The 14,887-nt window shown below is 44.0% G+C and overlaps 1 protein-coding gene across 1 annotated transcript; it reads right to left on the bottom strand.

Annotated features, from left to right (window-relative positions):
• Positions 1-7,900: 7,900 nt before the first annotated feature.
• Positions 7,901-14,596, bottom strand: LOC134327471 (keratin, type I cytoskeletal 13-like). The gene is made up of 8 exons (XM_063009225.1): positions 13,972-14,596; positions 13,771-13,853; positions 13,492-13,648; positions 13,151-13,312; positions 11,710-11,835; positions 11,196-11,270; positions 9,413-9,561; positions 7,901-9,066 (listed from the first exon to the last, which is right to left on the bottom strand). The coding sequence occupies exons 1-8, from the start codon at positions 14,569-14,571 to the stop codon at positions 8,025-8,027; spliced, it is 2,394 nt and encodes a 797-aa protein (XP_062865295.1). The 5' UTR covers positions 14,572-14,596; the 3' UTR covers positions 7,901-8,024.
• Positions 14,597-14,887: the final 291 nt, after the last annotated feature.

Here is a 14,887-nt window from a genome sequence, read left to right as displayed (position 1 = left end):
CACGGCCGTACTTGCATAATAAAGAATAATAAACATTCTGGTGAGAGAACGCCAGCGTGACACCTCTCACTTTTGCTGAAGCTCCTGAGGGCATCAAACACCACATACAGGTCCATCAGCTTTCACCAGCACCCACACCAGCACCCACACATTTACATTTACATTTTCAGCATTTAGCAGACGCTTTTATCCAAAGCGACTTACACAGTGAGCGGAACACGATGAGCAATTGAGAGTTAAGGGCCTTGCTCAGGGACCCAACAGTGGCAACTTGGTGGTGGCGGGGCTTGAACCGGCAACCTTCTGTTTACTAGTCCAGTACCTTAACCACTGAGCTATCACTGGCCCACACCACACCAGCACCCACACCTAACCAGTCATTGTCTCTGTTTTATAAGAACTATGCTTCATGTTTCTTCATACAATAATTAATTAAAAGCTTGTGGCCACCATGTGGTGAAAAAACACCAGTGGCCTGCACAGAGCCCTGACCCCAACCCTGCTAACACCTTTGAAATGAACTGGAACGTCCACTGTGGGTCAGGGTTGACTGAACTGGCAAAATATACACAGCCACTCTCCAAAATCTTGTGAAAAGCATCTGTTATAATGTGGACTCTATATTAATGGCCATGGTTTTTGGAATGTGACGTCCAACTTTGCACTTATTTATCAACAATATTTACTTAAAATAAAGTTTTTGCACTGTTGGCACGGTGGTTGAAAGTCACTATTTAATGACATGTTGAATAGATGACAGACGATGAAAGCATTTCCACACCTAGCTCTAGAGAAGTGCTCATGTGGAACAGCCTTGCTGTCAGAACACACACATCAGCATTGTTTTGGAGGGTGGGTCATCATCTGGAGTTTAAACCTCAGTGCACACAAACTCCGTCCAAGCGTCTTCAGATTTTTATACAGTTGCTAGAAAAGTTAAGGAACAATGAGCTGGTTTTCTGAAGCATTACTAAGATTAAGATGTTGTTATGAACCCCCCAGGAGGTAACATGAGGTGTAGATGTGATGATGTGAGGGTAGGGAATTCACTATACATCATGCCGTTATGTTACACAGTGTGTCTATACGTCCGGTTTTCATCTGCCCGTCTGGTACAATGCCTGGAGGAACACGTATTTGTCCTCTTTTGGAAGTGAACCAGACACTTAAAACGAACACGTCAAAACAAACCACTGGTATTTCATTGGTTTAAAGCTCCACTCTCTGTGATCATGTCCACCGCTTTATTGTGGAGCGTCCGGCCCTGAAATGCTGCTTAATTACTGAGTTTTAATAACCGTCACGCTGTCGACACACCAAAACCAAAACCAGCGTCCAGCTCCGAGTGTCCCTCAGCACCGACTCGATGAATTTCAGGATTTTTGGACTAAAGTATCACAAGTCGAGTCTAAATGTGGTGAGAAGCTTCATTACTGTGCTGATTTATACTGAGTTTAGTTTCATCACAATTACATCAATTAATTTATTGATTTATCAGGAATGATGTTTTACACTTTGGTTCCATCATGACAGAACAGGTCGTTACTGCTCACACAAGATTCATCAGTTCAGGTTTAATATCAAACACAGTCATGGATGATACAGTATCTCCAGTTCACCTCACACGCCTTTATACTGTGGGAGGAAACCGGAGCACCCGGAGGAAACCACACAGACACTGGGAGAACATGCAAACTCCACGCAGAAAGGACCCAGACTACCCCGTCTGTGAGGCGACAGTGCTACCCACCCGATCCTGCCTAACCACCATCATGCCCTCCTGTTCGGGGTAATGAAAGTAGCCGCTGTATTTACTCTATAGCAGCAGGTGTATCAGACATCAGTATACAGGGCTGAAACTAAAAGCTGGTTTTTATACACAAACACACACAGAGAAGCACAACTCATCAAAATGGTGGATAATAACGTGATTAGATGTTCCTATCCACACTGAAATGGTAATGGTGGTGGTAATGGTGGTGGTAATGGGTGGTGGTAATGGTGGTGGTTGGGGGGTGGAATGGCAGAGCAGAGTTGTGTTAGTGCTCAGGTACGAATGAACTAATCCCTAATGTGGGTTAAATACTGTAACAGAAATCCTGAGTGGCGCTAACACACACACACACACACCTCACACACACACACACCTCACACACACACACACACACGAACACACAAACCGTCCCGCGCTTTTTCTGAGGTAAATCACTCACACACTCTCTAGTAGTGATGGGTCGTTCGCGAACGATCCGGCTCTAAGAGTCGGCTCTTCAAAGTGAACGACGGGATCCGGCTCCTGATTGGGAGCCGATTCGTTTTTTCCCCGTTTTTTTTTTTCTGTCAAAGCCGCACGTGATTGGTCAAGATACGTGGTGGTTACACACACACACACACACACACACACACACAGCGTGCACACGAACAGGAGGGAGAGAGAACTCAGCGCTTTACACAAGTAAAATCAAATCACTTTATTGTCACGTCACATTAACACAGGTGTGAAAGGTGAGTGAAATGCTTAGGTGCTCAGTCCCTCACAGTTCCAATACACATTAATTACAAAAAATATACACATTAACTTACACAGCCAGACATTACACGCTGGAAAGGTGAGGAAAATGAGTGAGAGGAAACATAGTAAAGTTTGGACTCGAGAAGCCCCTTTTACAGAGAAGTACAGATCCACTGGTGGGAGACCAAGTGTTCAGTCTACCCACATCTTATACATGTGATGGCACATAGACTGTGTATCTGTCCCCTCAGAGAGAATCTACAAACCGGATTCCAAAAAAGTTGGGACACTAAACAAATTGTGAATAAAAACTGAATGCAATGATGTTGAGGTGCCAACATCTAATATTTATTCAGAATAGAACACAAATCACAGATCAAAAGTTTAAACTGAGAGAATGTATCATTTTAAGGGAAAAATATGTTGTTTCAAAATTTCATGGCATCAACAAATCCCAAAAAAGTTGGGACAAGGCCATTTTTACCACTGTGTGGCATCCCCCCTTCTTCTTACAACACTCAACAGACGTCTGGGGATAGAGGAGACCAGTTTCTCAAGTTTAGAAATAGGAATGCTCTCCCATTCATGTCTAATACAGGCCTCTAACTGTTCAATCGTCTTGGGCCTTCTTTGTCGCACCTTCCTCTTTATGATGCGCCAAATGTTCTCTATAGGTGAAAGATCTGGACTGCAGGCTGGCCATTTCAGTACCCGGATCCTTCTCCTACGTAGCCATGATGTTGTGATTGCTGCAGAATGTGGTTTGGCATTATCTTGTTGAAAAATGCAGGGTCTTCCCTGAAAGAGATGACGTCTAGATGGGAGCATATGTTGTTCTAGAACCTGAACATAGTTCTCTGCATTAATGGTGCCTTTCCAGACATGCAAGCTGCCCATGCCACAAGCACTCATGCAACCCCATACCATCAGTGATGCAGGCTTCTGAACGGAGCGTTGATAACAACTTGGGTTATCCTTGTCCTCTCTGGTCCGGATGACATGGCGTCCCAGTGTTCCATAAAGAACTTCAAATCGTGACTCATCTGACCACAGAACAGTCTTCCATTTTGCCACACTCCATTTTAAATAACCCCTGGCCCAGTGCAAACGTCTGAGCTTGTGGAGCTTGCTTAGAAATCGCTTCCTCTTTGCACTGTAGAGTTTCAGCTGGCAACGGTGGATGGCACGGTGGATTGTGTTCACTGACAATGCTTTCTGGAAGTATTCCTGAGCCCATTCTGTTATTTTCTTGACAGTGGCATTCCTGTTTGAGGTGCAGTGACGTTTAAGGGCCCGGAGATCACGAGCATCCAGTAGAGTTTTACGGCCTTGACCCTTACGCACAGCGATTGTTCCAGATTCTCTGAATCTTTTGATGATGTTATGCACGGTTGATGATGATAACTTAAAAGTCTTTGCTATTTTACGCTGGGTAACACCATTCTGGTATTGCTGCACTATCTTTTTGCGCAACAATGGTGGAATTGGTGATCCTCTTACCATCTTGGCTTCTGAGAGACACTGACACTCTGAGAAGCTCTTTTTATACCCAATCATGTTGTCAATTGACCTAATTAGTGTTAATTGGTCTTCCAGCTGTTCGTTATATGCTCAATTTCCTTTTTCCAGCCACTTATTGCTACTTGTCCCAACTGTTTTGGGATTCGTTGACACTGTGAAATTTTGAATCAACATATTTTTCCTTTCAAATGTTACATTTACTCAGATTAAACTTTTGATCTGTCATCTATGTTCTATTACGAATAAAATATTGACATTTGCCATCTCCTCATCATTGCATTCAGTTTTTATTCACAATTTGTTTAGTGTCCCAACTTTTTTGGAATCCGCTTTGTATTTTAACAGGGCAGATCATAACAGAAAGGAGAAACAGGATCAACCCATCAAAGATGAGCTCCTTGGTTTTTCTGAATGCTAATCTTCACTAAACTATCTTCTTTTTGTTTTGCACATTTTCATTTATATTTTGTTGAGTGATGCTTCGTTGATGTTGTGTTGTTTCACTCTAGATGCTTGTTTATTTTGTTTTGTTTATTAGGATTTTAACGTCTCGTTTTACACTTTGGTTACATTCATGACAGGAAAATTCACCTCACTTGCATGTCTTTGGACTGTGGGAGGAAACCGGAGCACCCGGAGGAAACCCACGCGGACACGGGAAAGACATGCAAACTCCACACAGAAAGGACTCGGGCTCTTCACCTGGGGCTCGAACCCAGGACCTTCTTGCCGTGAGGCGACAGTGCCAACCACTTAGCCACCATGCTGTCCCACTTTAGATGCAAATTTACAAATAATATACACAATCAGATCTTTTTGTCTAATTGAGATGGGTCTTTGTTTTTGTATTTTATAATTTATTGTTGGAGCACTCTGTTCCATGTTGAGTATATAAATAAAGCAATTTAAATAATAAACATTTAATACAATGTTTTTTTTACATTAGTAATTCATTTTACATGTAATTTGGGAATAAATTAATTTAAGCAACAAAAAAATCTATGGAGCCACTTGGGAGCCGAAAGAGCCGGCTCTCTAAAAGGAGCCGAAATTCCCATCACTACTCTCTAGTACAGCGGTGACGTGGCATGCTTTATTCGCTAAGACCCGCCCCACCTGAGGAAACGGCGAGTCTGATTGGCGGATTTACGTGCTCATTCAGCCACCGCTCCTCTCCCTTACCTCTGATCTTCACCTGTAAATACAGCGGCAAAAACAAAGAACAGAAAAATCCGCTTTACATCCCATAATAGATCTGATCATAAACCCATCCCGTCTGATCTAAGTCCTGATCATAAACACATCCTGTCTGATCTAATCTGATCATAAACTCATCCTGTCTGATCTTAGTCCTGATCATAAACTCATCCTGTCTGATCTAAGTCCTGATCATAAACTCATCCTGTCTGATCTTAGTCCTGATCATAAACCCATCATGTCTGATCTAAGTCCTGATCATAAACACATCCTGTCTGATCTTAGTCCTGATCATAAACACATCCTGTCTGATCTAAGTCCTGATCATAAACCCATCCCGTCTGATCTAAGTCCTGATCATAAACTCATCCTGTCTGATCTAAGTCCTGATCATAAACTCATTCTGTCTGATCTTAGTCCTGATCATAAACACATCCTGTCTGATCTAAGTCCTGATCATAAACTCACCCTGTCTGATCTAAGTCCTGATCATAAACTCATCCTGTCTGATCTTAGTCCTGATCATAAACACATCCTGTCTGATCTAATCTGATCATAAACTCATCCTGTCTGATCTTAGTCCTGATCATAAACTCATCCTGTCTGATCTAAGTCCTGATCATAAACCCATCCTGTCTGATCTAAGTCCTGATCGTCTGATCTAAGTCCTGATCATAAACACATCCTGTCTGATCTAATCTGATCATAAACTCATCCTGTCTGATCTTAGTCCTGATCATAAACTCATCCTGTCTGATCTAAGTCCTGATCATAAACTCATCCTGTCTGATCTTAGTCCGGATCATAAACCCATCATGTCTGATCTAAGTCCTGATCATAAACACATCCTGTCTGATCTTAGTCCTGATCATAAACTCATCCTGTCTGATCTAAGTCCTGATCATAAACTCATCCTGTCTGATCTTAGTCCTGATCATAAACACATCCTGTCTGATCTAATCTGATCATAAACTCATCCTGTCTGATCTTAGTCCTGATCATAAACTCATCCTGTCTGATCTAAGTCCTGATCATAAACCCATCCTGTCTGATCTAAGTCCTGATCGTCTGATCTAAGTCCTGATCATAAACACATCCTGTCTGATCTAATCTGATCATAAACTCATCCTGTCTGATCTAAGTCCTGATCATAAACACATCCTGTCTGATCTAATATGATAATAAACACATCCTGTCTCATCTAAGTCCTGATCATAAACACATCCTGTCTGATCTAAGTCCTGATCATAAACTCATCCTGTCTGATCTAATATGATAATAAACCCATCCTGTCTGATCTAATCTGATCATAAACTCATCCTGTCTGATCTAAGTCCTGATCATAAACACATCCTGTCTGATCTAATATGATAATAAACACATCCTGTCTGATCTAAGTCCTGATCATAAACACATCCTGTCTGATCTAAGTCCTGATCATAAACTCATCCTGTCTGATCTAAGTCCTGATCATAAACACATCCTGTCTGATCTAAGTCCTGATCATAAACACATCCTGTCTGATCTAAGTCCTGATCATAAACTCATCCTGTCTGATCTTAGTCCTGATCATAAACTTATCTTGTCTGATCTAAGTCCTGATCATAAACCCATCCTGTCTGATCTTAGTCCTGATCATAAACTCATCCTGTCTGATCTAAGTCCTGATCATTAACCCATCCTGTCTGATCTAAGTCCTGATCATAAACTCATCCTGAGTGACACTCTGGTTTTGGTTTTGGTGTGTTGACAGCGTGACGGTTATTAAAACTCAATAATTAAGCAGCATTTCAGGGCCGGACGTTCCTCAGTAACGTGGTGGACATGATCACAGAGAGTGGAGCTTTAAACCAATCAAATACCAGTGGTTTCTTTTGTTGTGTTTGTAAGACAGGCAGATTAAAATCTAATCCGTGCATCCTGAAACTGGACGTATGGACACCCTACCTACAGACCTGATCTCTGATCTTTAACTGTGACCTAAATATTGATCCAAACTATGATGTTCTCTACACAGCTGGGATAAGGATGGGAGTGTGGATTTGTGTGGAACATTACCCGGTGTTTTACACAGTTGAGATGTTTTTGAGGAGCAGTGGTTTCTTTATGGGTTTTCTCCCATGAACATTTTACAGTCTGACACATGACCAGAGACTTTAGAAGTTATAGAGATCTAAGTTCTGCAGCTTAGTTCTCTTATTTATCTCTTTTTATCTATCTAGCCATTCCTATAGAGTATCAGCAATGGACTAACTGAATTTGCCCCATTTGTAGGCCAGTATGTGGGTTGATTGGAAGAAAGCATGTTGGAAGGTGCTTTGTGGTTTCTGGACACATCAGCTCCTGGACAGCTTACAACTGTTTAAGAAACAATGAAATTCAACGTGTATGTAAAATTTTGACAGTAGAATTTTTAGAAAGTGCAGTAGATATGGAACAGTAGAAGTAGAACCTGACCTGGTTAAGATCTTGTGGCACAATATAATTATGATATTCATGCAGATGATCCCAAATGAGCTTCAGGTTTTTAAAATACAAGCGTTCACCTTTTACAACGTATGAAATTAATAAATAAATAAAAGATTCAAATTGTTTTTTTGTGTTTTCATCCAGACACCATTGAATCTTCAAAAGTCTGACTTCTTTAAAAAAAAAAAAGCAGACACAGAATCCAGCTGAAATATTTTCTTTATTGTTCGACTGAAATCATGAATTAAATTTCATTTCTTTTTTTATAGAAGTTTGAAGGAAATGCAGATTTTGGCATTTATTGCTGAATAACAGTTCCAGATGATCAGAGCATTTGCATACCACCAGCAGAGCCCATTTGCATACCACCACCAGAGACCATTTGCATACCACCAGAGGTCATGCCCTCTCCACCAGAGACCATTTGCATACCACCAGCAGAGCCCATTTGCATACCACCACCAGAGACCATTTGCCCACCACCAGAGGCCATGAGCCCACCACCAGAGACCATTTGCCCACCACCAGAGACCATTTGCCCACCACCAGAGGCCATTTGCATACCACCACCAGAGGCCATGAGCCCACCACCAGAGGCCATTTGCATACCACCACCAGAGGCCATGAGCCCACCACCAGAGGCCATTTGCATACCACCAGCACTCATGCTCTCTCCACCAGAGGCCATTTGCATACCACCAGCACAGCCCATTTGCATACCACCACCAGAAGCCATGGAAGAGGCAGCCATCGATTGACTGGCTGAGGACGCAGATTGGGCAGCCATGGATGAACTGGAAGCCTGCATGGCAGAGGCAGCCATCGATTGACTGGCTGAGGACGCAGATTGGGCAGCCATGGATGAACTGGAAGCCTGCATGGCAGAGGCAGCCATCGATTGACTGGCTGAGGACGCAGATTGGGCAGCCATTGATGAACCGGAAGCCTGCATGGCAGAGGCAGCCATCGATTGACTGGCTGAGGACGCAGATTGGGCAGCCATGGATGAACCGGAAGCCTGCATGGCAGAGGCAGCCATCGATTGACTGGCTGAGGACGCAGATTGGGCAGCCATGGATGAACCGGAAGCCTGCATGGCAGAGGCAGCCATCGATTGACTGGCTGAGGACGCAGATTGGGCAGCCATGGATGAACCGGAAGCCTGCATGGCAGAGGCAGCCATCGATTGACTGGCTGAGGACGCAGATTGGGCAGCCATGGATGAACCGGAAGCCTGCATGGCAGAGGCAGCCATTGATGCACTGGAAGCCTGCATGGCAGAGGCAGCCATTGATGCACTGGAAGCCTGCATGGCAGAGGCAGCCATTGATGCACTGGCTAGGGAACCAGCAGCTGCCATCGCCAAACTGTGGAGATAAAGAGAGACGATGCTACTGTTAGATTTATTTATGGATTTTCTCCCAGTTTTCCTCCCAATGTAGTTGTATTGAATTTCCAGATTGTTTTCCCTCTCTACTGCTGCAGATCTCCACTCCTGACCGTGAAGGGTCGTAACTAACCCCTCCGACACGTGTGCAGTATTGACCGCTTCTTTTCACCTGCACTAGGTGGGTTAAAATGGAGTCACGCACATATGAGAATCACGCACTGATCTCCATTATTCACCATCTTTGTACAGGTCACATCAACCAGCCAGCAGAGGTCATAATTACAGCAGCGATTAAACAAAACCAGTAAGTGAGAGAATGGTACCTGCTGCTCGCGCTGATGTCCAGCAGCCTCCTGTACTCAGCAATCTCCTTCTCCAGTCTGGTCTTGATGTTCAGCAGAAGCTCATAATCGTGACTCTTGCGCTCCAGATCAGCACGTAGGTGCACCAACTGTTCCTCCAGAGTCATTACCTGTTAACAGTTCATTTCATTTATATTAGTGACTAGAGCAACACTACATTATTACTGGAACCCGTGTCCTGCAGGTCGTTTGCTGCCCATGACCCACTCTCTTCTACTACAGGCCTAGTATTATTATACAGAGCAGCACGGTGACACAGCACAGAAACATGGGTCCTGAAGATGTGGGTTTGATTCATCAGTCCGTCATGTTTATTACATGTTTTCTTCTCTGATTGGCTGCTGTAAATGACCTCTGTGTGTAAGCACGTGTGAGTGTGTAATGCTCTGCATGAATTGGTGCCACCAGGATGAAGCCGCTATAAATGAATGAATGAATGTGAGCAGCTCATAACCGCCCAATTAACAAACAGAACGAGGACCACTGGGCATGGTCTAAAGCAAGGGGGCACAAACTTAATTCCAAGCCCGCCATACTCTGCCATATTAAAGAAACTAAGTCGGCTACATTCACCAAAATAAGATTCAGTCATTTTTACAAATAATACATTATAAAAATAAAATCAATACATATATCTATTTGTATTTCTTTTCTGTTACCACAGAGGAGAACTAATGTGCAGCAGTGTGTCAGAACTTTTAACTTCTACAAATTCAAAATAAAAAAAGTTTAATTTTGAGATAAAAGGTTCTTTTAAGCATCACTGATGTGTAAGATAAGAGTCTAGACCAGTAACATCACTGTGTGACATACAAGAGTCAACTCAGCAATATAAACCAGCCTACTGATACATCAAGACTATCAGGTGGAACCCAAGAACCTTCAAAAAGTAGATTTGCAATGATTTAGAAGCTGTTGAATCACGATAATCCCTGTCCACGGTCAAGTATAAGCTAGAAAAAAGCTCTTGTGCCAAAACCAGCACCTTCAAACTTGATTGAAGTTCATTGCTGATCACTTAAACAAAGAAAAAGCAGCAGCAGAAGCTTCAATCCTGCGCAGGTGTAAAGCTCACTTGACTGTGGACAGTGTCACCAATGTTTCAGTAACTTCTTATTTTATTTAAATGAGCTCCATCTAGTGAGCGAATGCTTGAGTCAGTGTGTTAACTGTTCTGAGCAGGATTCAAACCCAGGACAGAGAAGTCCTTTAGGAATTTGTTCTACCCACTGAGCCAACATATGAACTTAAAAGCTCTTGAAATGTCCTTCTCAAGTTCCTGTACAAACACACTGTAGTTCTGTACGATTAAAAACGCTCAGATTTACTACTGAGTTCTCTGATACTGAACTCCTTGAAGTGAACGTGAGCAGCTACTGAATCACGCCAGGATCACTGCTCACGTCTCAAATTAAATTTGAGACACTTTTAGTTTAATACAGAAAGTTTTATAACGTTTTCTTCTCTCTTTTTGTCAAATATTTCTAGACAACCCGACAGCACACCGGATCACTTGGTGAGATTGAGAGATTTAACACTGCGTTGTTGTGAGCTTGCGCTATTGTAGCACTGCGGTGTTGCTAATATTCACAGATGAGCGCAGTGTTTCATGGGAAATGTGGTTTTTCACAACTTCTAATTTCTAATTCCCACAGCCGCTCACCCCGTCACACTTTACTAATTTCATCTCAGCTGTAACAGCTCATCTGTTCTTCTAAAAACTGATTCATAAATAAACTCTCACCTCTGTTTGATAGCGTGTTAATCTGGAGGCGTAACGATTCTGCGTCTCTGCCAGGACCAACTCCAGCGACGATTTCTGCAACAAAACCAGAGGAAAACTGATTCATTTACATTCATAACAAACAAATGCAGCACAGGACAGAGATTCCCTTACTGGTGTTCTTATTTCCTAATAAAAAAAATGAAAACTTTATTTATATTATATATCAGAAACTTTGTTTAATGTCTTTTCACTTCATGAAGATCTGAGATCTGAGAATTACTTATAAAAAATTTAAAAATAAAAAATTGAAAATTTCTTATTCTTGTAACATTTCTAAAATCTAGGGTACATTTTTTTTTTTAATTGCCCTAATTTGGAGATGCTCAGTTCCACACACTAGATTTTTGTGTGACTTCATGATGAAGGATGAATGTGGGGTCTAAGACACCATCAGTTAAGAACCATTACAACAGATCAAAGGCGGCTTCTCCACAGTTCCCATGAAATAAATGAAATATTAGTTTTATCTCACCATGGTCATTGCAGACTGAAACTCGATCTCCATCGACTGTAAGGAGCTCTTCTCTGTGTGGATTTCAGCTGTGGAGGTGCTCAGGGACTGTGTGGTGGTAGCGAACTCCAGTTTCAGAGCCTCCGTCTGTCAGAGAGAAGGTACAGAGATTAGATTAGGTTGGTTCTGGTGGAGGTGGTACAGAGATTAGATCAGGTCGGTTCTGGTGGAGGTGGGACAGAGATTAGATCAGGTCGGTTCTGGTGGAGGTGGGACAGAGATTAGATCAGGTCGGTTCTGGTGGAGGTGGTACAGAGATTAGATCAGGTCGGTTCTGGTGGAGGTGGGACAGAGATTAGATCAGGTCGGTTCTGGTGGACGTGGTACAGAGATTAGATTAGGTCGGTTCTGGTGGAGGTGGTACAGAGATTAGATCAGGTCGGTTCTGGTGGAGGTGGGACAGAGATTAGATCAGGTCGGTTCTGGTGGAGGTGGGACAGAGATTAGATCAGGTCGGTTCTGGTGGAGGTGGTACAGAGATTAGATCAGGTCGGTTCTGGTGGAGGTGGGACAGAGATTAGATCAGGTCGGTTCTGGTGGAGGTGGTACAGAGATTAGATTAGGTCGGTTCTGGTGGAGGTGGTACAGAGATTAGATCAGGTCGGTTCTGGTGGAGGTGGGACAGAGATTAGATCAGGTCGGTTCTGGTGGAGGTGGGACAGAGATTAGATCAGGTCGGTTCTGGTGGAGGTGGTACAGAGATTAGATCAGGTCGGTTCTGGTGGAGGTGGGACAGAGATTAGATCAGGTCGGTTCTGGTGGACGTGGTACAGAGATTAGATCAGGTCGGTTCTGGTGGAGGTGGTACAGAGATTAGATCAGGTCGGTTCTGGTGGAGGTGGGACAGAGATTAGATTAGGTTGGTTCTGGTGGAGGTGGTACAGAGATTAGATCAGGTCGGTTCTGGTGGAGGTGGGACAGAGATTAGATTAGGTCGGTTCTGGTGGAGGTGGTACAGAGATTAGATCAGATTGGTTCTGGTGGAGGTGGTACAGAGATTAGATCAGGTCGGTTCTGGTGGAGGTGGGACAGAGATTAGATTAGGTTGGTTCTGGTGGAGGTGGGACAGAGATTAGATCAGGTCGGTTCTGGTGGAGGTGGGACAGAGATTAGATTAGGTCGGTTCTGGTGGAGGTGGTACAGAGATTAGATCAGATTGGTTCTGGTGGAGGTGGTACAGAGATTAGATTAGGTCGGGAGTTTAGTTTCTTTGATCAGAAGAAACTAAATCAAAGCATGACAAGACACCAAAATTGGTGTAAAAGGCACCAAACCTGGACCCCTGAGTAATGATAAGTCAACTTTTACCAGATTTCCAACATCTGAATGGATTTTGGTTTGAAAAAAGCCAGTGGATGTTTTTAACCAGCACTAATGTTTTGGTGATTCTGGAGAATCTCACCTTGGATTTGAACCAGCTTTCCAGCTCTCTCCGGCTCTTTGCGGTGACGGTCTCGTAGTATTCACGGATTTCTTCCAGGGCTGTGGTGAGTTCCTGCTGAGGTGCTGCGTCGACTGTTACGTGGATCTGTCCGCTCATCTGGGCACGTGTGGACACCATTTCCTGGCAGAACAATAAAGTAACGTTAGATGAACCTCAATCTGAGGAGACAGGAGGAATGGGATTGCGTTTGAGATGATTAGATTATTTCTCCTCTTTCTTCTCAGCAGATCTGATTGATTCTAGTGGATCTATAACAGAGACCTGACCTAAGAATGTCTGAAGCTCTCCTCGTATCGTACCTCATCATGGTTCTTCTTGAGGAAGACGAGATCCTCGTTCAGAGAAGCGATCTCTGTGGTCAGTTCTTTATGGGCCTGGATCAGATCTTCACGAACCCTCTTCAGATTGGCGATATCGGCCTCCACCGACAGTCTCATGTTCAGCTCGTTCTCATACCTGCAGAGAAACATTTCAGTCAGTCTCATTCAGAATGTCCTGCTTCTCTAATGCTCCCTCTACTCAGACTGTCTCAAAACCTCCTGCATCATGATCCTGAACCTTCATGCTGTCCTACTCACTTGAGTCTGAAGTCGTCCGCTGCCAGTGTAGCGTTGTCGATGTTCAGGTGGATCCTCCCGTTCAGAGTGATTGCGTCCAGTATCTGAAAGTGTTCATTCAGAGATAAATAAAATGAGAAGGTGTGGAACGTACACTAGTCTCCAAACCTTCTCCAGACTTCCGCTAATCACAGAAGAACATTTGCACTTTGAAAGATTTACCTTAGTATGAAGGTCATTGATGGTCACCAGGAAGGCGGTGTTGTCTCTGGTGATCGGTGAGGTCTTACTCTCCACAAACTGGCGGATCCTCATCTCCAGCTCGGAGTTAGCCTTCTGCAGCGTGCTGACCTTCACCAGGTAGGCGGCCAGACGTTCGTTCAGGTTCTGCAGGGTGAACTTTTCATTGCCGAGGATTCCACCCTCAGCTACAGCGGCAGCAAAACCTAAACCTGCGCCAAAACCTGAGCCAAAACCTGAGCCCAAACTTCCGCCAAAACCTCTGCCAAAACCTGAACCAACACCTGAACCAACACCTGAACCAACACCTCCACCCACACCTGCTCCATAACCTCCTCCAAAACCTGCACCCATGGCCACACTCGAGCCAAAGCTTGCTCCGGATGAGCCTACAGCCATCGACCGAGATGCTTTGGAGATGCGAATCCCAGAGCTGCTTGCTCCACCAAAAGCGCTTCCGGACCGGACGGCCATGGCACGCCCAGCTGATCCACTGGAGGCGGACATGTGTGAGGACCTCATGGGTGCCCCCATGGAGGAACCATGTGAAGAATAGCTGCGCATGGAGTAGGCGGTGGCCATGGTGATGGAGGCTCTTCTGTCGATCTTCTGCGTCTGAGTGAGGATGAGACGACTGTGGGACTTTTATACCGTCAGAAGGGCTTCAGGGCGTCAGGACGGTTGATATTCCCACGACTGCGCTGCCGTTTCACGCTATGCTAGCTGTAAAATGAAGTTGCTGTAATGAGTTTTCATCTGTTTGTGCCTAAAAGGTAGATTTAATGATTGTGAGGTTATTAGATGGAGTAGATGTGAGCTGCCACGCCCCAGGGTTCCCTGCTTCACCTTCAGATCCCTCACGGACAGCTCTCAGCGTTCAGAGGTTAGCGTTAGCTTC

The sequence above is a fragment of the Trichomycterus rosablanca genome, chromosome 2 (assembly GCF_030014385.1).
Source record: "Trichomycterus rosablanca isolate fTriRos1 chromosome 2, fTriRos1.hap1, whole genome shotgun sequence".
NCBI lineage: Eukaryota > Metazoa > Chordata > Actinopteri > Siluriformes > Trichomycteridae > Trichomycterus > Trichomycterus rosablanca.
Note: the sequence above shows the minus strand (reverse complement) of the source record. Positions and strands in the feature narration are given on the sequence as shown.